The 25,382-nt window shown below is 30.5% G+C and overlaps 1 protein-coding gene across 4 annotated transcripts in view; it reads right to left on the bottom strand.

Annotated features, from left to right (window-relative positions):
- Positions 1–25,382, bottom strand: part of LOC129960611 (protein TMEPAI-like) — a 137,507-nt gene that overhangs the window by 89,093 nt on the left and 23,032 nt on the right. The window contains exon 1 of one of the 4 annotated variants that reach the window (XM_056074143.1): positions 19,126–19,284. The exons of 1 other annotated variant lie outside the window; for it this stretch is intronic. Coding sequence is in view for 1 of the 3 variants with exons in the window: in XM_056074145.1 (XP_055930120.1) it covers positions 19,126–19,153 (28 nt within the window). In the remaining 2 variants the exon portion in view is untranslated. Of the gene's footprint in view, positions 1–19,125; positions 19,285–25,382 lie in introns of those variants that run through there. 2 more of the 4 variants (XM_056074145.1, XM_056074144.1) reach the window with 2 other exon arrangements.

Genomic DNA, 25,382 nt, shown 5'->3' with positions numbered 1-25,382 from the left:
CAAACAATGAAAATAATTAATTTAGTAAAAAGATAATTGATTTAAACAGGGTGTCTCGGGAAATGAATCGCGTGATCTCCCAGAAAAATTATACAGCTGGCGGCACTTGAAAAGCAGAAGAGGGGGAAAGCAATCAAATCAAATTCACCTTGATTATTGAATAAAATGAGCAAGTGGTACTGCTTTTCATCTCATTTCTTACAGTCCTAATGAAAGAAAGGAAATCTTTCTAATTATTAATGAGAAATATAAAACATCAAATAAATTCAATGTCATTTGGCATCATTTTCGAACGAAATGGCGATGTGACATATTTTTGAAAAAAAGTATTATAATTCTACTGCAAAAGGAGTTATTCATTGATGCCAAATCAGTTAGTGAAATATTCTAGCGCTATACTGGCGACTATAAAAATTTCATGAAATAAGTCTCGCTTTCGAAATACAAAAGGAAAATTTGATAAATTAGTTTCCCTGTTTGGATAAACACGGATGTGTCAATACTACTGAATGCGTTGCATAATTATAAGAAGAGTTACGAATAGCGTTGCAAAATTCTCACTTAGAATCTTATATACGCTTTCTAATGATTTGTAATATAGCAATTAGATTTTTTGCAACCCGATTTACTTAAATGTAAAGGTGGAAAACCGAAGAAGATTTAGTTCTGCAGGAAATAAAACATGAACATTATCATGATCTTTCTACACCGACAATTATTTTTAAAAAACGCAAGACACTGTCAACTAATTTTTTGTTTCAACACAAACGTTTTTATTTTCTCATGTACGAAACATACTAAGCATCATAATTATCAAAAAAGGGTTCAAAAATGTCTCCAGTTTATAATTACGCATATTATTCGAGATATATTACTTTTTACTTTCTCATAAACGGACCTTCCGTTTATGAGTAAAGAGGAGTCTGAAAAACATTTTTGAAATTATATCTGTTTGTTGCTTAATCTATATCAAAAATGTTTTAGGCTAGACGGATGACATTGATGAAGTAATTTTTAACAACAAATTTTAGATGTCAGTCTTCAAGTGAACATAATAAATGTAAAACGCAAAAGGTTAGATGGATAAAATTCTGCACATCTAACATCAAATTTCGAATCAAATCAGGGAAAAATGTCTGTCGATCCGTACAGGCGCATGCTTGTAAACGGAAAAACACAATGACTTAGATAAATGAAATTTGGTATATGAACACGTAACTAGCAGTAGTAAAATTGTAGTTTTGTGTCAAATTTTGGTTCTATCTGTTCAATAAAAAGGCATACAATATGAATACTTGGTTTCGTTCTTAATACTACGAAGCACAATACGCTCATACGCGGTACTGGGAAAATAAAAACCTGAATACCGGTCGCGCTCAAGATCTAGAATTTTTGGGGGAGGAGAGGGTGAATAACACCTTCATTAAGGAGTCTACGGGAATGTTTTTGGGAGACCACGCCTCCTAGTTTAAACGTTCTTAGATGGATAAAAGAAGAGTGTGAACAGGTAAGTGCTGCATTTGTTGTTCTAAAAAACTGACAAAGTTAAATTTCTTTTACGCGTTAAATGAGATTATTTATCACGTGGTATGAGAGTGAATCGCAGTGTTGTTTTCACATTTTGCAAATTCACGTTGTAAGAAAATCCACGAAATTTATTTTTTTATATCACAAAAAAATGCAATAATAAAATGCATTCTCATCAGACAGATTTCGTCAGTAATAGATAAAAGTCATGCAGACGTGGGTCATATATACATGCAGACTATTTTCCAAGTTTCACTTATAAAACAATGAGAGAAACTTTTAATAAATCTCCAATTTTCGATAATCTTACAATAATAGCTTAAGCTTCCATAACATTATAAAAGCAAAACGAGACAGAAAACTATTTAAAAGTTCAGAAATAATGAGCTAATAATTACAATCGTAGACTTCTGAAGTTAACATAATAACAATATGTTGTCAATACTCTAAATCAGACATCACTTGATTACAGAATAATGTTCTTTGCTTTTTTTCTTAGAAATCTTTTTTAAATGTTAATAATTAATATGAAATATGCACTTTTAAAACAAGAGAAGAGCTCAATTAATTTTTTGAGCAGTTTTATATCCGCCCCAGACTATTGAAATCCGATATTGCAATAATATAGTTTGGATAATTATCAATTATATCTAACGTTAAAAATCAATACGTCTGCAAAGTTCAAGAAAACAGAATAGTTATAATAATTACAATCTTTGCAAAACAATGGATAATTACAAACTTTTACAAAAATTAGGTAGCAATAATTACAAAAAAAATGACAGTGTTTCCTTACACAAACCAAAACAATACAGAGCGTTTTGTGCTAAGTAATATAATGAAGAAAACCGAGAATGCATTCTCATCCTTTTCGCTTTGATCCATTTGGATCAAAATTTGGCATAGGTCAACAATTTTGGCGATAAGATCACATATATAATTTCAATTATTGAAGAACTACTTCTGATGAATCACGTTCGCAGACATGCAAACAGACAGACAGACGGTCAAATCCGTAGACGAATCTTACCAAAATCTAATCTATGGTTTGGGTTCTTTGCGTTAGTAACCGTGTTCGTACGCACAAAAACTGAAAGGCTTATTTTATATGGACAGTATTGGTACAAAATCTTATTAAAAAATCCCCAATTTTGGAGTAAAAGAACACATACTAGATTTCACTCTTCTATCTTGGTGTGTTTTTGAATTATGTTCGCAGTCGAATTGAGAGACACAGAATGTAACCAAAAAGTGGAACAAATACTTATTTCCTTAAATATTGCAATTAGTTATATATTTCCACTGAAAGGTTTCATTAAATCAGATAGGCCGTTGTAAAAAAAAATTTTGGCTTCTGATAAGATTGATAATAAAGTTACAAAAATTAAATTTTTATACGGCCCCGTAACGAAAACAGTGTTATTAAGTGAAATGATTCTCTTCTACTCATCTATAAGCATACAAAGTTTCATACGAAATTTGCTGAGATATTAAAAGGGAAATTTATTGACTTAGAATCACTTTTCACCTCTAAGATTGAATAATTTTTTTTGTTGCACATTTCAGAGAAAATACACATATCAAAATTTGTTATTAAAAGGATGAAAAATCAGAAAATGATGCATGTATTAAATGTTGAAATAATTTGATAACCGAATTGTTTAAAAATTAGTTCAAAATTACAGCTTCAATCCTTTCGATATACAAACTTGCATTCATCTAATAATAATACTCGCGTAAAAATTAGTTGCCAGTTAATCACTTGTGACATCAAATTACGTACACGTCACTGAAATACGTCATTCTTTAGAAAACCTTGATATCACGAATAGAAGTGAGAATAAAGAATTTTATTTTCTTGTTTGATATTACACTATTACTCTCTTCTTTTTAATATTCAATTTTTCAAGTTTCTTTTTACTTCTTTATAAAGTTAAATTTGCAGTTGTCTAACAATCAAAATGAGCAACATTATGAGTATTTAATAAATTTTGTTCAAGTCATGATAGTTGGATGACGAACTACTAGATAAATATTTGCATTGGAGTTTTCCTGTAGTTAATTAATTTGCAGTTTTAAGCCAAATGACTCAATAGAAACTTGTGATAAGCTCCTCTAAATTTAAAAATTAACATATGGTTTTAAATTTTGTAGATAGAAGCACGGGCATTTGCGTGTGCACAGATAAATGCAAGAATAATTATTATTTCACTAATTAACACTGGCCCGCGATGACCTAATGGTAAGTAATGGTTTAGTGGAATCCTAAGGCCAGAAAGTTACACTAAAATTCCGCGGATGAAGATACATGTATGAGAATTGTACTAGATCTTATGTATAAGATCTGGTACACGTTAAATCTCATGTTGTGGACCAAACATTCTCTCATTGGTCAGGTGCGAGAGTTTGGAAAGAGTTGCCAGTTCAGGTGTCGTACTCGTCATCTGCCCAAGGTTAAAATTACAATATACGGCCATAAATATCCCCAGTGTGGCTTCCAAATGAGACGTTAATATAATTGGACTAAGGAAAACTAATTGATACTTTTATACCATGAAGGCTGTATAAAAATTAATTTCTCTAACTTCTTACTATCAACCTCCACAGAAGCTAATGTTTTCTTTATATAACTGCCCACCTTATTTAATGAAATATTTAATTGAAAATATATGATTACGTGATCTTTAGGGAAATAAAAGCATGTTCTACTTTTTTGTGACTCTGTATAATTATAATAAGTTCTCCTAAATTTCAGAGAGGTCTAAAGTCTGTAGATTCATCAAAATTTAGAGGATGAATTTTTCGACAGTAAAAATACTCTTGTGCATATACTAAAATATAAAAGTACAATAAAAAGTATTCAAACTAAAGCATAAAAAATTTGCATTCATATAAAAATACTTCTTTAGATGTAGAGAAAAAAAATAGGTGTGCTTAACATTAAAGATTTAATTTCAATTTTATTATTTGAATTTATACGATATCTTTTGCCAATACCAAAAATTAATTTTCCTAAGTACACTTTCTTGAAATTGTAATAAATTCAAATTTTTTTTGCGCTACCAGTTTAATTTTTTCACACAAATTATTTGTTCATTTTGCAAAAATTTAATTCATTAAATAAATAAAAAATAATTTGCTAATTAAAATGTTCTTCGAAATACGGTTAATTGAATTTCTATTTATCTTGAGTTTGCTTAGAAAGAAGCAAGCTTTTCGAAATCCTATATTAAAGGTATTTATATTGCAGAAATAATTTTGTTAGGAAATTTGTTTTTGACGATCAGTTCCCTAGATATACGTTGTTTTTTTTTCAGTTTTTTTAAAAAATCCAATTACTCTTAGTAATCAATTTTTGCTCTTATGATTTTAAATTAATTTCATACATTAATTATATACGATATGTTCTATTTAAATTTAAAAAAACAATTTTCCAAAGAATTGCAATTCGACGTTTTTAGGTTTGAATTTCTAATAACAGTTTTAATTCAGGTAATTGACTGTAAATTTGCCAATAAAAAAATTGATCCATAACGATGATGAATAAATTAATCTCTTTGAATACTAAATAAATAAATTAAATTAACACTAAACAGCCGAACAGAAATGATGGCTTTTATTTCAAAAGTTCATAAATATTTATTTTCTTAATTCATAAACAATGGGGCTTTTTTTCCTTGTATCGGAATACTACATGAAATTTATATTACTTTTTGAATTGAAAAATTACAGGACATTATTTGTTCTTTATCAGAATTTACGATAAATTCGTCAAAAAAAAAGTTAGGACATATTTCTAAAAGGTTCACGATGAAAATGCATTTTTATTGATTTTTATGTCGATGAAAATGCACTTTTATTGATTTTTATGTAATAGCAATAAAGAAACTGTATTCACGATTTTTCTTTTAAGATAGGTAATCACCCTTCAATGAAATCTCAAGAAATTTTTTTGTGTGTGTGTGTGTGTATTTACAATAAATATAATACGAGGATATCATCGTTCAGTAATCAAAATGATTATTTCGATATATTTTATTAAACTTTAAGATAACAAAGCAAAAAAAAGTTACATTCTTTTGAACTACTACAAAAAAGATTTGCAATTGAAATTAAGATACAAAACCAAGAGAATTAAAATAGTGAATGAAATGAAAACTAAAGTTCTTTTTTTAAAATCAAATGAAAAGAAACATTAATTAAGTAATTAGATTGGAATAATTTTATAGACTTCGAATGTTAATTAATTAATTAAAATTTACAAATCGTTTTGCCGATTTGTAAACATTATTTATTCAATTACTTCAACTTAAATTCAGGAGATACAATTAGCAGTTAAAAACATCCATATTACCTGATTTCAAATGCAAAACAGAACTATTCTTTCGCCACTTTTCATTGAAATAATTTTGCAACTAGTGGCAGCAGACATTTAAGAGAGTCGAGACCATCAAAAACTTCAAACGCTTTACCTTTTAAAAAAGTTCCGCACTTACCAAACTATCAAATTAAACTTTAGAAAAATCTTGAAAAGCCGTTGCGTATCAAACCTTAAAAGTGCACTGGTCGCACGCGATAAGGGGAAGCAAGTTTACCTACCAAAGCCAGACAGTCGGCAACAAATTGTGTAACTTTTCACTAAACAAAAGTCATTCGAAAACAGTTTCTGATCAGTGTCTGGGCAACATTTTGAGCCATTTCGAAAAAGTACCACATGACAAAGGCAGAATATTGTAAACAATCACTGTCTCTGCAAGAGAAAATACTCTCTTCAGTTCCATAGAAAACTTTTCAACATAACGCTCACTTCGGATTTCCAGAGCCACTACGGCAAGGGTCATTGTTCCTCTTCATCTATACTAGTTTTGCTCACAATCCAAAATGCCACATTCATATAATTATGAAAAATGTGGAAAATGTGTCTCAATTTTTACGTCGCACTTCAAACGACGAAAATTCTGCATAAGATCATGTAAACTATGTTGAAATATGATTTTGAACACAAAGTAGTGGAATTTTTTGAAAAGAAAACTTACGCAACATTTGTTAAACTGAAATTAGTTACAATTAAACGATAACACAAGTTCTAAAATATATGCCACGAAAAATATTCTTTACACACTTTTAATCAACTTTAGTAAATGGTTCAATGGTTGTGACGATGGGATATTGTAACTGATTTCCCACTTACATCCAAACGTACTATAATTTTGAAATTTTGCACACTTGTGTATTCTCGATAACAAAACACTATTTTGATGTCTTTACAATTTATAAATTATTCGGCTACTTTAATTAAATTTCTATTCCACATATAATAGATAAAATAATGTGGTATCATATGGTAACGATTTTTTTAAAATTAATTTCACGTTTCCATATAATTATTGTGTTTTAAAAATAGTCCATATTTATTTGTAACAACTGCATGTTTCTAAAAAACAGTACTGACGAAATAAGCAGCCCTAAAACTACATTCACTTAAAAATGATCATTCAATATTGCAAAAATATGTATCCCTTCTCATTTACCAGTACAATGCCTCGCCTAAAAGCAAATCTTTTCAAAGACGGATTCAATTTTTCTTATACAGAATGCTTTATATTATTTAATACATATGACAAGATTTTATTGTAAATGGTCCTTCCTGCCAGTCAAAGCTCTTCGGGAGCTTTTGAAAACTGTCCAGCTTCCTGTATCAGAGAGACAGACTTTAAAAGGATATTTAAAAAGAAAGTACATCGCAATCCAACAATAATTTCCATTGCTCAACGTCGTCTGAGTGCCATAACAGAAAGTCTCTTTCAAATGGGAACCCATTCCCCACCTCTGTTGCTCCTAGTTAAACAAGGGGGGGAAAAAAAGGGATTTGAATACAATGCAGAGTCTGAGTGAAGTTACGAAGTGCGATCTCGTCTGAGATTCGGGAAGACTTTTCTTCTTATGCGGAATAAGTACGAAACCAATAAAAGTCCATTCTTTTTATCGCCAAAGATTGGAAGAAATTGACTTTTGGAAGGGGAAAAAAAGCAATAATTGGGAACATGCGCGGAGGAAAGAATATCTAGAAGGTGCTTTGTCACAAATAATGCTAATTAAGTCTTTTGTTAAGAATTGGCTGAGATTTACTTTATGGAGAGAAAAGACGAAGGATCATATAAAAGGAATAGTTTAGAAATCTGGAAATATTTAGAGCGATAAGTGTTTTAAGAAATCAATATTTGTGCTTAGCTCAAACAGAAAAAAATGAGCCTTAGCAACACTGCAGCATTTCATGTATTAGTTTCATCATGGAATACTTGAACAATTATTTCAATTAATACCAGGGGTGTTTGTGGGACCCCAAAAAATCCCCGGAAACTTTTACGGACTTACTACCGGCATTTTAGAGTTTCGAGAAGGGGGGGGGGAGAAATGAAAAATTACAATTATGAAGTACTAAATGACCTAATTATAAAAGTTCAATGAATTACTTTTTTTTGCAAAATTAATAGCCATAAATTTTCAAACATATAAACTACTACATTTTATGCAAATATTTTAAATTACCTGAATTAATTCTTTTAAAAAAAATTATCTAATTTCTGCTTCTTTTTTTTTATTTTCTGATGTCTGTGGGCTTGTCTTTCTTTTGTGGTGAACTTCATAATTGCAGGAAGGTTGACTTTTATTTTCCTCATTTACAGTTGAAGAAATTTCCTCGAGAACTGCACATGCAGAGGTAGAAGCAGTTTGCTTTTCTGCTAATGTAGAAGGTTTTTCAGAGACTTTTATAGGTGACTCATCTGAAATACATGTTTTTAAGTCCTCTTGATATGTTTTCCAACTTCTGTTCATATTCAGTAAGAGATCTTTGTGAATTGGATCAGTCATTGGATTTTTTGAGCCATATTTTTCACATGAGGTTTCTTTAGAAGCCATTAAATCATATTTAATAGTCTGCACTGCATCTAGGGAATCAATCTTAAGAGAGGTTCTATAGTCAGTGACAAGTGTATCCATTAAGTTGAATGCACTTTCCACTAATGGGCTATGGAAGCAGCTAAGGCAGGCTTTGACCAATTTAGCCAATGTAGGATACTTATAATCATTTGTGAAATCATCTTTTAAATTAAAAACTTTAGACCAATATTTATCAATTGTACACTTGACTTGATTTCCACTTTCATCAGATGTGTAGAGCATTTCTTTGGTGATATCAATATCACTCTGGTATAACCTTATTTCAGCTTCTACTTTTGACTTTTCATTATCACTAAAAATATGGGACATAAAAGATGATAATTTTTCAAAAGCTAATATTGTACTGGTTTTACCTCTTAGCTCTGGATCTAATGCTGTAAAACTAATTAGATATGAATTTTTAAGGGGTAATTTCTGTTTCATATGCTGAAATTTCAAAGTGAAATTCTCTTGCGTACATAAATAAAAAAATATTTCAATAAGCGAAACGAAAAATTTACACGTGCATCAATAAATGAAACGAAAATTTTACACAGCAGAGAAAAAAAAGTTGCGAAGCGATCAATAACAAATAGCTAATACAGCGAAAAATCCCCCTTCTCTACTTATTGGCGCCACGCCAGGAGAGATAAGACCTTTGAACCCAGAGTCACGTTATCGCACACTGGTTGAACGAAGTCTCTCCCTTTTTTTTTCTGCCGCGCCTACTTGCCGAAAAGAATCCAGAAGAGAATGTCCGAGAACCGGGGGAATGAGTCATAACTCGCAATAAGGAAAGAACAAAAAAGAAGTTTTTTCCCGCTTTTCACGCATTATCACTGCCTTTGGAGAAAGAAAGGAAAAGTTTTCACCACACACACTGACCTTGCGTTTTCTGCTTTCAAAGCAAACAAAATTACCCAGATCAAAATAAATAATTCATTATTATTCCTACTTCCTTTTGAACGACGATCCCCGGAATTTCCGGGTATCGAAGTTCAAAATCCCCGGAATTCCGGGGTTTCCCCGGAGCACAAACACCCCTGTAATACTGAAAACATCATAAATTAAAAATACGCTTCTTAAATCATGAGCTAAAATAAAATATTCAAAGGAAGATGTATATCATATTCTTACAAATAAAAACAGCAAAAGCAGCATCGCAGCACTTGGAATAATAATCATCAGAAATCTGATAAATTAAATTATCAAAAAATTGTTTCCATAACAGATGGAACAAAAATCTCAGATAAAATAAAATCACAAAAATGCGGAGGCAGAGGGGGGGATATTTTTCCTTCATGTACTCACTGACACGATATGGTCTGTTTTGGGTTCTTAGCCTAATGTGTGTGTGGAGGGGGGGGACTCGAAAATGCATTTTGGAGGTTTTACTTTCTAGAATTAGGTCCAAATTTTGACACAGATTTACAATTTTAGTAATAATGCCGCATACTAAATTTCATTTACCACATTCGCTGCATTTTTAAAGTCTTATTCGCATATGTACAAATGGAGACACAGACAGACAGCCAACTTTTAGTGTATGTGTTTCAAACTTTGATACACATAGGCATTTCTGATTTTTTTAAAGTTGAATTTTATTTATTCAATTGGTTGCTTTTTTTTTCGAGTTATGTTCACTTGCAAACAGATGTACAGATAGACGTCCTGGAAATAGATTACATCAAAAATTTGATAGAAATATATAATTATAAACTGCGCATATCAAACCTCGCCCGTTTAAGTAGGTGCATTTTTGAGATACGTGTTCTAAGACGGAAAGACTGACAGACATAAGTCGAAAAATGAATTTTTCGTATTCAGAGAAATCTGATTCTTAGAGGTATCTCTCCTTTTATATACATAAGTATCTGTATGGAAAAAAAAAAGATCGAGCTTGCTTGACTTAGTGAGGAATACCAGATTCTAATAAAGGCACTCACTCCAACAATTCAGGATCTTGGGCAGAAAAGAAGAAAACTAAAAATACAGAAAGAAAAAAAAATTGCTCCAAGTTCTAGGAATAACATCAAAATAGACCTGCAGTCTAGCCTTGTTTACCTTTTTATCAAAAGAAGTTGGCCCAAATCATCTTTTACTTACGTGTACAGAAACGATGAAACCTCCGACTGATAAACAATGAAAACTCAGCTTTTTTCCATACAGCACATCAACCGGTTCACCAGCAGCTGCGACTGAAACAAAGCCTACGTGCAACAAGCTTAAACTCGCCGCGTGTAAATGAAGGGAACAAATATTTCAAAAAGAGCTTTCCTCACAGTGACGACAAATAACAATAGATTATTTTATGTTAAATAATTAAAATCAATTCTGTTGATAAACAATTTATATAAAATGGCATTTAAAAATCAGTTTTCAATAATATAGTAAATAATGAGGAATTCGAGATTTCAACTTTATCTACCGGATGATAGAAAAAGACAAAATAATAAATATAAACGTTGAAAAGAATTATACTATGCTATATGGAACGGTAGGTATTAGCTAATTCGAATTTAACGGAATCGCACTTAAAATTTGATTTAAGAAAACCTAGGATGAAAATTTAGTGCATCAATGAAATAAAAAAATTTTAAACTGAAAATGGTAATAAAAGTTTATTTTTAATGTTTCACAACTCGAATGAACAGTATTAAAATAATTATAATAAACAGTACATATCATTTTGAACGCAATTTTGTACAAAAGAAAAAAAAAACAGTATAATGCACATATTCATAATTACATTTTTTTTTTTAAATAGGGAGACATTTTTTGACACTTTCTTTTAACTGAAAACAAGAGTTTATTACTTATTTCAATTTGCAGGAAAGTTCGAAGACCGTATAAAAATTATTTACTTACGATCACTGTGTGCACACGACATGGATTATTAAACTATCGGAAAAAAATTCAAAATTAAGAACAATTTTGAGTTTCAACGTAGAATTTACCAAAATAAAATCGAATTACAGATGACATTTTAACATTAGGTTAATTTGAAATTCAAGGAGCACGAGAAAAATTCGAAGTAAAAACGTTTAAATTTGCTATGTTCTATTGTATTTATGAGGCATTTTTTCACGAATTTTTTTAGCTTTTGTTTTTCAAAAATTTCAGGCTTTTTTATCTTAAAAGATTAAAAAATGCCCATTTAAAAATTCATCAACTTCTAAGAATAGCATTCTAACTTCTAAGAATAAAAATTAAGAAACTTCTAAAAATAAAAATAATTGACACAAAATTATAATAACTTTTCTGATAATTAATGAGGGATAAATTTGGGATAGCACGGTCCGATACGACTCTTAAGTTAATAAACTTCACAGACCAACCAAAGAAACAATATTTGTGTAAAAATGAAGATGCTTTGAGCATACATATACAAGAAGGCCAACAAAAACATTTTTTTTCGTTTAATTTGATCCATTTGCTTTTTGTAGACATAGTAGACATTTGCAAAATCTTTCATGCCTCATAGTAGTTCGGGCTACAGATCAAATTTAGAAATTTGTTCAAATGGATTCTTATTTAAATGTAAAAATTGCTATAAAAATTGCATAAATTCAGCCAAATTAAATTGAGGTTACAAGAGAAGGCATTAGACAAAGAGTAAGCTGCAAACTTTAGACATTGAGATGCAGCAGAATACATATAATCTCTCATGAGATAAACTCCAGACATTAAATCCGCATAATGGCGGTCGTCTTAGAAACGGTTATTGTGCAATTTTACGTGACGATAGGAAAGATGAATGTGTTATTTTTCATTTTGTTCGCGGCGCTTCTGTAAGTGCATTGAAATGAGAAGACTTCTTTCAAAATATCATCTATGGAAAACGGATTCAATCAAGTTTCTACTGTAGTAAGATGAAATCAGACATTATTTGGCAGACAATAGTAAATCTGCTTCTCTGACGATCTGTCAGTAATACAAGAGAAATTCAAATCACTCTCACTTTCTAAACAATTTGTGAATATAAGTGCTTAATATTATATTTTAAAATTTTGTTTAGTATTGTGGCTATCGATGAGATGCAGGGTACTGGACACAAGACAAAAATGTCTGCTGCCAAACAAACCAATGGGGTTAAAGTTATCTATTTTCACTGCAGAGCCTCAAGTATCTCGGTAGATCTACTTATTTCATTTAGAAGAATAACAATTCTTTATGATAAATAAGATATTATTCAAACAATATAACATATCATAAATAAATTAACAACAATAAGATAATAACATTTGATTTTAACATCTGGCTAGTTCGGACAAAATTAATTTTACTGGGATCCATGTTCTTGTTTCAGCAAAAACTGTTATTAGAGAAATATTAGAAAGGGCCTCAAATAGCCATAGGCGTAAAAAACGCCCACGATATTCATATGATTCTCACTTTTGCCATCAGAAACCACCTAAGGAAAACGCGGGGGATTAAAGAATCGAAGACAAAGGAAGCCTTGGATCCATTTCTGCAAGAACCAGAATTCCTCTGAACTGGATTTAATATCAACTCAGTAAGACAGACGCTACTGAAAACGGCGAAAATTATGGAATTCGGCGTAGACTACACAACTTGTAATCTATTGCCTGAAATTATACTTGCCACATCGCGTATCACGCCGTTCCTATTTGAATGATATTTCTGTTGGTCATGTCAATTATATGTATGAGAGGTCTTTTATCTGTGTAATGACAGGTTTCTGTCTTTCGCTCCGGGGTAAATTTTCATAAAAAGTCGTTGGCAGAACTAAAAACTAATCTGTAAAAAAAGCAGTAATCCAGTAAAAAGATGACTGCTGGGCAATAGAAATCAGCTGTAAAATATAACAATTCAAACACATACACGCACAAAATAACTGTGAATATTTGTGAGAAAAAATACCACTCATTTGTTTGTCACATAATGAATAATTAAAATCATAACAAAACGATGGAAAAAATGTAAACTTTGCAGAAGGTAATTATTTAAAATCATAGCAAATGTATGTATGAGATGTTTATCTTAAATAATCTTCGGTCCATTGTGTGAAAGTCTACATTTTTTTTTTCATCGTCTTTTATTCTTTTCGGTATGGCAATGTGTTTTAAATTCAATTTTCAACCAAAGTAACAATTTTATCATATATCTTACAAACAAATAACTATCATTTTACTTTAATCACTTTACAGACACTGATGGATGATAATACTATAAATATGAAATCATTCTTGAATCATGCCGTTCAAACTAAAGACATTTGATAATCTAGTTTCTTTGAACGCTTTGTTTGAACAATTAGCTAATTGTTTATGGAAGGGATAGGGGATAATTGTCACTTTTTATGAACAGAAAATTGCTTTCTGAAATTTTTAATACATATGTGTTCGTACAATCGTTATAATGGCTAAAATATTTTACGGAAAATATGCAAATGTGATTTCTTTTGGCACGCTTTAATCAGCAAAGAAAAAAAGGATTTGCTTTCCAATAAAAACATTATTTTCTTGTATAGGTATAAAAAGTACTGAAGTCATCACAAAATTTCGATTTTCTAAACATCCCTCAAATCTACAATTAAAAAAAAATGGAATTATGTTTGTCTATCTAATTCTAAAACGCAACGGACTAGAAGAATAAAATTTGGTACGTTATTTTTACATAAAATTATAACTTCTATTTTTCAGATGATATCCATCCAAGAAAAGTTCATCTGTTCGTCCACATATATGTGAATATAACTAAAAATGCAACAAGCTATATAAATGAAATTTGGAATGTAGTTTTAAAATCATAATTGTAATTCATCTCAAATTTTGGGGTCAGTTGGCCGAAGAAAAGAGTTTCAGATTTATTATCTATTCTTTTCATTGTACTATACACAAAAGGCGCCATTTTTTTTCTTATTGATTCGTATGTGACAAAACATTGATACTGGTTCAACAATATATTAGGTCATATGAGTAAAAGTATTTATTATACATCGGAACTTATATGTAATTATTCTGAGCGATAGCGATCTTATTGCAACAGAAAAGTATATAACGAATTTTTTTTCTTGTTTTAGAAATATAAAAATATAAGAATGTGCTCTTCAAACAAGTTATGAATGCAAGTTACGATTTTTAGTAAATCACGTGATTTGGAAGCAAACGAAACCAGTTGTGCAAGTTAAGTTTTTCAGACTTTGCAGAGATTATGCAAATTGGTTTTTCTTGCAGCTTTCCGCAATCAAAATAAAAGCCGGAGAAGTGAAAACGATGAGAACATTTTCTTTAAATCGCTCTCGAGTTAAAAGCTGTTTAATCACAGTCTAACCTACAACAGGTTAATGACTGAATCGCAGTGAAGTAAAAACTTAATCTCGACGCAATGGCCAAACGTCCAGTTTGGAAACGGTCGAAAGATGAGTTTTTGTATAGTTCTTGGGCCAGTGATTCTAAACCCTTTAGTGCCATCTGCTGTGAATTGTTGTCTTTAATAAAACTAAAGTTGGGTCAGAAATATTGACTCATAAATTGCTTTGGAATAAACTACAAGTTACTGGAAATCACGAGTTAATTCTGTAATATTTATAAAAACACTATAAATGTGCATCTGAAATATTCTCTTTTTAGTAGAATTTAGACCAAACATGTCAATGTATGGGGTGTTGAGCTGCAAATAACTTAGAATCGTACAATGAAAAAAAAATTGATTGGCAGTCTTTAAAAAAAAATAGTGTTGTAAATTGTTGGAACAAAATCAAAAACGAAATCATTAAAGACATTTTTTTCATAATTGCCGCCATGATCGACAATAGTCAAAAGTCTTCATTTATTAAATTTCATATACTAAAGGCTAAATATTTTATCCTTCTCACATAACAGTTGCCTAATGAATGCTTTCAGTCGATTTCGTAATAGATTTTATTCTCCCTTCGTATTTGAATATTACACAACTCGCCGACTAAGTGCAATGAAAGCAACGTCTCATCAGATGAAACTTCGAACTCTTTTGAAACACAGGTAGCATGTGCGGAATACAGGATGCAATATACAGACAAATTCTTAAGAAACAGCACGACTTATGCAATGACATTATGTTTTTAAGTGACATAAAATCTCATTAGTATCTGCAGGTTAACATCGCTCTTATATTAAAATCTTGTTCATTAAAAACACACACAGCAAAACAAACGAAATTTTGATGTAACAGCTGGAGCCATCAGCAACATATGGAATTTTGCTACAATAATTTGAGAGCAGATGCGGCTTACTTATACAAGTATTTTGCATGAATAAAATATTTTGACACATTTTACATAAGTTTTGATATAACAGTGATGATATATCAAATGAATAGAAGACTTTTTTTAAAATCTGATATAATGATTATCGAATTAGTTCTAATATCAACGGCCAATTTTCATGGCTTAAAATGCAGATTCAGTTAATTCTGAATCGAAATTTGTAACATGCTCCATGGTATTAAAGGAGCATCAATTGCATTTTATTGCACGAAAGTAAAAATAGTTAAAATATGAATTAGAAAGACACGGTAAACAATAACTCTCCGTCGTGATGTCTGTTCGTGATACATAATAATTTGTAAATGTATCCAGTCAAGCATTCTTTTTCCCCGAGACACTTTCATTCTGAAAAAAGGCTTTCACCATAAATACAAAAAAAAAAAAAAAAAAAGGAACAAGCATACAAATTAGGTTCTTCGTCTAGAAAATACATCTTTGCTTTTACTGGACATTTGGAGACAAAATTTTCAATAAATAAAATACAAAATTGAGCATTCATAAATAGTTTGTACGATACAGAAATCCAAAATATTGAGATTTTCAAATTTTGGCCACAAATACTACGAAGCACAACGGGAGATTTCAGTGAAGATTTCGCGATAAATTCCTAATTTAAAGATTATTTTAGCTTAAGTGTTGCTATTCCAACACAATGTAAATATTATATTAATTTTCAATCATTAATTTCCTTAAGAGTTGCCACTGGCAATTTTTATTAAGTTCTGAATTATTTTAAAAAAATTACCGATTGTGAATACGAATGAGAAAAATTGGTTTTCAGCAGTTTTTAAAAATCGTTTGATATATCTAATATTCGTAATGCGATTCCTCTTTGATTAAAAATAAAGATAACAGAAATGTGAGATTTATAAATTTTAAATAAAATTATTTTTTACATTAAAATTATATATGGTATTTTTAAAAATGTTTTATTTACATGAATACTGACATACCGTCAGTTGCTGCAATCAAATAATTTCACTTCTCACATGTGACATTTATCCCACGAATTCAGGAGATTTGATATATATGATAATTATAACATTTCTTACGATATAAATACTTGAAATTTTACTCAAAAATAATAAAGCATATGAATGGTATTTCTAACAGCTTCGTGACAATTAATTAATTAACTACTTTTATATTAACAAAAGACACAAAAAATGCTATTCCGAGTAATGCGAGAATATCAGCTAATATTTACATCGCTTTCCTTCTTTCCTACCTCTTTCTTTTTATGAAAACAAACTTTATTGAGATCGTTTTCTACACGTGTACACTATTAGTAATTTGTCGTTAAAATTCTTTCTGCATTTCCTTATGAATTTTGAAATAGCAGTTTAATGACATCAAAATCCTTGCCTCAATCTCAACAATATATACAAGATGCAAAATCTAAGTCAAGGTTAAATATGCAAACTACTCGTGCCTGATTTGACGCGATCTCCTCAAACTAATCGAAATTCTACATTAAAAATGCATGGGAAAAAATAAAAATTCTAAAATCATTAAAAAATTCAACGTAAATGGGGTGTATAATTTTTCTAAGTTTTATTTAAAATGCTACGCTACTTATGCTAAATGCTTATCATTATTAGCATTGGCGGAAATTCCTTGAAATGTTTAAATATGGAAGCACTTTAAGATGGTCCGGTTAGGGATTGGTTAAGATAACAGACAGAACTTTTTCCTCTTTTCAAACTGAAAGATAACAGTAGATAGAAAGAATCGTATTTCATTTTAAGCAGGAGGGAGGTAAATTAAATGTGTCGCGTATAGGTTTAGAAGTCACTTTTCTTAAAAGGAAAAATTTGCATTCCTTTTTGAAATATGTATCAAGGAAAATGGCTGGATCCGTTTGTATTAACAATCCAGCCCATCACGGCTAGTTTGAATAAAAACAGTCTCCTTTACGGCTAATCTGTCACTCAAGATGAAAGATAATCCAAAACCTACAAGTGCACAAAATATTTTTTCCTAGTTCAGCACTTTCTTTCAAAGCAGCGATTGCGCCATTTTATTTTTCCGAATTTGTAACCTTAATTAAACGGTTAAATTCTCGCAAAGGAAAATGTTTTTCAACTGATAATGTCAAGACTTCGTTAAACTGTCACTGGGAAACCATTACTCGTATTTAAAGTCTGTAGGGAATGTTAAACGTCACATAATAATTATGTTAGCAACTTTCATAAGCTATTATCGCGTTTGTAACATTCAAGTCCCTGTGTCCACAAGGGTAGTGATTTATCCAGACCTAGTTACCATGAAAGGTAGCTTTTATTTGGTTTTTCACCCGAATAGCTGATTAAACAAAAAGAATATCTCGTATTGCACAAAATGAAGAATTTTTAAATTATTTTTAATAAATACTACATGCATTAAATTTTTTGCCACAATTGTGTGTTTCTCTTAGATGTCAAACAATGGTTAGAAACTAGTGAAAGATGATTGCTCACATGTAAGTCGAAAAGAAATTGTATGATCATCAGTTATAATGAAATCTTTCACTAAGGGTGAAATGCATTGAAATACGGGGCAAAAACCTGTATAAACCTTCAAATAGACAAGATTTCAATCTTGCATGATAAGCAGTAAATAAGAATCATTCACCTCGGTTTCATAAAGTTTTATTCTTTGCGACTGTACTAATTACAAGTTTTTTAGACAAATCGACGTGCATTAAGTAATAAACCTTTTCAAAACAAAATATCACTCATCAAAATTGCACAAGGACAGCTGTGGTGAATCAGAAAACACGTTGTGTCATCTGTCGTCACATTCCAACAGTATAATCTACTGGCTGACTATATAAAAGGTTCGATCGGCATTCTAACATTTATTTACGCTTCAGTTTGCGGTGTTGAAATACAGTGTGAAGGATCTTAAGTTGTTGCGAGTGTCAAAAAGTTTGAAATGACTTATCATGAAATATTCCTACGCAAATAAGACTTGCATAAATTAAGAAAGCAAATAAAAGAATTTCATTCCTTTCTTTCCGTCTCCAGCTGTCTTTCCATATGACAGCATTATTGCGAAAGTACATTCCATTCACGATGAGAGAGAATAGACGGGAAGACAGTTTTGAAACGAGAAAATGATGTTTTTGGAGCACTCGACTGCTTTTAGAAGCTCCATGTGGGAACAGACTGGCAGGAAGCAGACAAGCCAATGAAACTTGGATGGAATTTCTGCACTCACAAGTAATAAAAAATATTCACACTCGAAATGCATTTGTCTAATGAACTGTATAAAAATGGGGCAAATATCTGTGCATTATGTGAAATTGGTTGGGAAAGTTTCCAAACGAACATTTTATTTTTAAAAAAAACATTTTTAATTATTGCATCGTTTTCTTAAATAATCTGAGAAAATAGAATACTTACCCTCCACTTGCAGATCTATAAGCATCATCCAATGTCGAATGGTTCACTTGGAGCCCTTTTGGGGCGCTATTCCACTGAGCCTAAACGAACACACGCGACAGAGCTACTGAAAACGACCGTCGGTTCTCGAGTGCAGCCATCGCACTGAGACAGCTCAAAGCCTCGAAAGACGCGCCAACGTTATTTGATCGCCAAAAGCGGCCAACAAATGCCAGTTGGCTTTCACAGACGGTGGTATCCCAGGTGATAACTCGAGTGGGGTTGCTGGATCAGAAATGTTTTCTGCTCGACACTTACAGGAAAGACTCGGCTCAGTTTTATCTTTTCAAAAAAGTTGATGCGAAGCCTTTGACAAACTACATGCCCCTTTGGAGTTCAACTAAGCTCTATTTTTTTTCTCATAAAGCTAAAGATCTGTATCTATTTGATAACTGTACTGTAAGGCAATTCCGTAAGAAGATATAATTTCTTAGTAAGTACATAACATTCGGGGAGATTATAAAAGTGAGTAAAACAGTGTTACATCGAAGTGATCACCTCCCCAGCTGCTATTTTTATAATTCTTTATCCAAGTAGTAAATATAATTTCGACTGCATTTCATTCGAGCCTCCATTCTTTCAACTGTAAGCTCTCAAGATAAATTAGAAGTTTCTGCTCTTTTTCGCGAGTGCTCTGCCGACATGGGTTAAAAAAGATTGGCACGGGGAGAAAATGTCTTCAATTGAAAAGTAAGGCATGAGACAAAACGTGTAGAGTTTGAGTTCACGAACTTTTTGTGTCTGTAAACCGAAAATGCTCTAAAAATATCACATACTTGGATTTTTCCAAATTTTTGGATCATTACCTCATTCTACCGTCTTTCACAGCAGCAAACTTTACCTTTGAAGATGATGTAGTTTCTTTTTATACTTCCCATTTTTTCGATTCTATCAAAACACATTTTGTGCGTAGGGTTTTAATTGTTATAAAACAATTATTCTCTATAATATTATTATTATAAAACGACTGTGCTGTTTATTTTTATTAATTCTCATCCAGAAGAATGAGAAAAAGTGAACTTTTTTTTCAATAAGGAACGAAGGTAATTTATTCATTATTATCTTTTAAGTCCGTTTCTGATTGAAATGCAGAATTTGGACAAAGCATGAATTAGATTTCAAATTCTAATTCATGCATTCGATTCTAATCTAATTTATTCTAATTCAATTCTCAGAAATGCGAGTACTATCATACAGAATTTTTTACAAATTTTATACCTGTGTAGGCCTAAAGAAAAGTAAGAATACTGATTAAATGGAATTCTTTTTTGAAATATTTTAATGCCCATATGAAACAAATTTTCGAACTGGATCCGTTTTTGAAAAATTAAGTCGCGAATCCTACCAGGAATATAATTTCCCAATATGTAAACCGAGAATAAATATTAACATTTTTTTGCTATCAAACTGAATCCGTCACACGAATAAAATCTTCCTCACAAATAATTTAGTCACCTACAATTTCGAAACTTTCAATTAAAAAGCACTAAAGCAAAGTTTCCAACGCGGTTTACAACTTCAGATATTAATATTACAACACTTAGAAAAAATTTTGCTGCTTTTGTTATGATGAAATCCTTTAATGGAGAGATTCCGATGAGTATTGTAATCTTTAAATTCCTCAAATAATCCAAGGACAAAATTAGGTAACTCATTCAAAAGAATAATTACTCTCAGATGCACATTCAGGAGATTTATTCCTTTATGTTTAAATACTAAAGACTTTTGAAACTGACCACGGCTTTTTAAATACAAACAATTCAATAATACATACAATTCAAACAATACATACAATAAAAAAAAATCACGATACCAAATTTGTGCCGATTAATTAATAAAAAAACAAATTAATTTTTGTAAATAAACATACAGTTGTTTGAATGTAATTCGTAAGGTATTTTTGAGATTTTTCATTAATTTGCTGATTCTGTCTAGTCATAAGAATTAATAGAATAATAAACACTTGAAAACTAAAGCAAATTAGCTTTGGTGGAAAGTAGCTTTTAATGGAAAAGATTTACAATAAAAATGCACCCGGCATTAAAGACTGAGAAATTCTACCTATGTTTTTCGTTATTCATAAGCAAATGTCAGGATTCAAACGTAGAAGCGTTTTGAATCTTGATATGTAGTGTTCTTCAAGGATTTCTATGCGGTTAAAGTTCTAAAGAAATTTAAAATAAATTACAGCTTCTTAAACTATAGCGATCCTTGTTCCGCCGCCACACAAAATTGCATATTACAATGTATGCTTAGATTAATAAATAAGCTATATTAATTAATTATAAATAAGCAAATTTGATTCGATATAATTTGTAAGAAATTTTTGAAACTTCATGGTGTGAAATTATATCGCGAACAAATAATATATCTATGTGATACTCACCTGGAAAAGTTTTTATTCACGATATACAGTTTTTTTAAAACTATTCTTGTATTTTTACTAACAAAAACTTTTATAAAAACATGCCCTGTCGAAAATTTCTATACCTCATAGGTTTAGAAGCCCTAATTCAAACACAAATTTTTATTTTCATTTCGGTTTTATTTCATACTTTTTGATTTAAAATACTATTGAAAACGAGCATGAAAAAGCATTAATATATCAATAAAATAGAGTTAGAAAAATTTATGCCAGAAAATTCAAATATTTTTCTGAAAACCGAAAGCACGCATGTTATGAAACTTACTTAAAAAAAAAAGAAATGCATTCAAGACAAATGTAAATGTACGAAAAAATTGGGTAATTAGCCAAAAATACATTTTGAAAAAACCAAAATACTATTAATGAAAAGAAAAGAAACATAGTATATATAAAATACAGAAATATAACTTTTACCTCAGTTGTATTTATATTTTAAACTTTCAAAAATATTTCTCTCTTAATAACACGTCTTAAATGAAAATAGAATGGAATACTTCTTCTATTCTATTCTATTTAATATATGAAAATAGGTACAATTGATGAAACTAAGCAGTAGTAATCTTATACAGTGAAATTAATTTTAAGACATTTAGTAATATGGCTCTAAAAATAATCGAAATAATGCTTAAGAATCGATTACGTATTTTCTTCGATACATAATAAGAAATAATTCGTTGGAATACTCCTTTGATGAAATATCCCTATTTCAACATTATAAAATAGCTTTAGCTAGCATATATGGTTAGCAGACACCAGGATTTTTCCATTAAGTATTGTTCAATTCTCAATAAATATTTCAAAATAAATGTTTATATGCTAGAAAATTTTTCGGAAAGCGGAGACCTTTCATTTCGAACTTGAGGTTTCATGTGAATCTTCAGAATCCATTAGAAAAACCGTCTAGACAATGTAATTATTAAGTAATAAGTTAAAGAAAGATAAAAACCATTGAACGTGAGTTATTGTGTTCTGTTTGAAACGCGATTCTTTAATAATAGCGAATTAAAAATGAAAAAAAAATAATAATAATAAAAAGAGAAAGAAATATTTACATCGAAATCGCTTTACATGCAGATAAGTGCTTTTTATCTTCTCTACGTCAGAAAGCAATTGAATCGATACAAAAGAAAATAATGGATTAAAAGATAATACAGGCGTATCTATTTGAGCTAGAGGCAATAAAATGTAGTCAATTTTGGATGTGGAGCTTTGGAAATTAATTATTTACTCTATTCCGCGATATTATTTGTAGAAACTGAGCTATCTAAAGTTCATTTATAAAATTATGTTCATTCAGTTGATTCTTTTAAAATAAAAAGTGCCAACGAAGAATTTTATATACGTAATACCAATTTAAATCCTTTCATATCTAATTACCGATTTAATTCTAGTATAAAATGTCAGACTATATGGTTACAATATTTTCAAAATGTTGTCGGACAGTCAAAATATTGAGAAACACAGTGTAGATATTTTACAATATCTTGTAGTAATAGATGCATTTTAAACTGAATAGTATGTTAATATGTATAATTTTCAGATGTGAAATTGTAGTTAGTGTTTGTGTGTCTGCAGGGTAAAGTTATTTGGTACTAATTTTTCAAATCTCTAAAGCATCATAAAAATATTGGCTTTACCCCCCCCCCCTTTTTACTAGAATAGTTAGTATATATTTTAACATGTATAAATTTGAGATGTGAAACTAATGTAGTGTTTGTGTGTCTGCAGGGTAAAGTTATTTGGTACCCTTTTTTCATATCTCAAAAGTCACTTAAAAAATTAATTTTACATTTTCCCCCATCTTACTAAAATAGTACGACATAAATTACCATACAACCTTCATCACGTAGACTTTACGTCTTTTTCAAATTCATTCTGTAGCAATCCTCCATTTCTGCAATAAATATGAATTACGGCACGCTTTATATTACTTTTGTGTTTCAAGTGACTTGATCTAAAATTTACATCCCTTCCGGATATTAAGATAACTAAGCCCTCCCTCTTGCATTAAGAAGCCGGAAGACCCAAGTTTCGAAATGCGATCTTACCGTCAATCCAACGCGCATGCGGGCCCGTCGTACACGTGTGCCAGACATCCTCCCGCTGAAGTTAGGAATCTTCGTCCCCGGATTTCAAGATTACAAGGTCCATCCAAAAATAGCCCTCGTGTTACGCCCAAAGCCACGTGTATACAATTAAACTAAATTTTCCATGTATTGAATTCAAAAACAGTTATTCAATACAAAAAATAAAATATTTAAAAATATATAAAACAGGAATCCGCCCTTCTGTTTCAAATGTGGTTTATTCTGTATAATTAATATTCCGTTTCTTAGCAATATGGCTATTATATCACTTACTGAGTCAAGTGATAAAGATGACACTTCTTTTTTTTAATGGATATAAACCCTCATATTCATCTGTATTATTTTTAAGCCATTAGGGCAATAACTGATTTGATAACCTGTTAGTTTAATCCTCTTAATAAAAATAATATAGTTATTTTAAATATGATTGCGAATTTCATTGTTTAATTAATCAATTAATTTTAATATACTTATTTCTTGTCCACTCGTATGCTGACAGTAAAAGAAACTATCGAAAAATATTTATCAATTTTAATTGTAATTAATATAGTTTAAAAAAATGTATTTTCTTTTGTTCTTTTATATTCTAATCTGCACCTGTATTGTTTTATAGTTGTTTTTACCTGATTTCCTATTTATTTCATTTTAGTAACTTTTTGTCCACTATTGTCCTAACTGTAAAATGAAATAATCACTAACTTATCAATTTTAAGTGCAATAATATATAACGTATCTTTAAAACCTTATTTTGTTTTGTATAGAACAAAACATGCTCTAATATGTATTTGTATTGCTTTTTTTTCCAGATGTTTTTAGCTAATTTTCTTCACTTCTGTGATCAAGAATTTGCCCAAAAAAGAAAAAAATATTTATCCTAATAATAAATAATTCACATTCAAATAAGACGGTGAAAATAAAATTTAAAAAAAAAAGAAAAAGAGATTCAACAGTTTATCGGATCGGCACTTAGATTTTCTCAAAAGCAACACATTTTTTTTTCCTGAGCTTTAAAAAATGTTCATAAATTTAGCATCAGCGAACAAAAAGAAGAAAAAAAGATTAGCTTCCAATTATGTCAGAATCAAGGAGGAATCTCGTGCACTCCATTTTTGGTAAGTTATATGAGATAATTCTTTTTTACTCCACTTAATTTCAAGATAAAAGCACTTCTACTTTAGCTGATGAGTCGGGCTAACTTTTATTTTTCATAAGCCTCATAAAAATGCCGAGTCAGTCTTTTTCTGGGAGTTCCCTGTATTGAAAATCCAAAAGTCAGCTCTTTCTTTCTACGTTTGACAATTCCCTGTGATCCATGCCGCTTTGCGTGCATTATTTCAGCAATGGTCAGCAATGGAGCATAGCAACCGTGGAGTTAGTCTCTGTCTTTTTCCTCTAAGATATTCGTTATACATCTTAAAATAATCAGATTGGATTAAGAATTTAAAGTAATAAAAATATTTGAAGACGACGATCAACCCAGTTTCAGTATTTTCATTCGACTGCCAGGTTATTTATAGATGTCTCGACGCAACTGCAAGTGAAACATATATTCTTACACTGTTGTTTTAAGCTATCCAAAAACATAGATATATCATTGCACAATCACTTCCTTCCGATCTTCAGATCAGAAGTGATTTCAAATCAGATTTGGTAGCGAAAAACAATTTTCTCGGCACATATTTTTTCGTGTTGAAAATATTGCAATC

Source organism: Argiope bruennichi, chromosome X2, assembly GCF_947563725.1.
Source record: "Argiope bruennichi chromosome X2, qqArgBrue1.1, whole genome shotgun sequence".
Lineage (NCBI taxonomy): Eukaryota > Metazoa > Arthropoda > Arachnida > Araneae > Araneidae > Argiope > Argiope bruennichi.
Note: the sequence above shows the minus strand (reverse complement) of the source record. Positions and strands in the feature narration are given on the sequence as shown.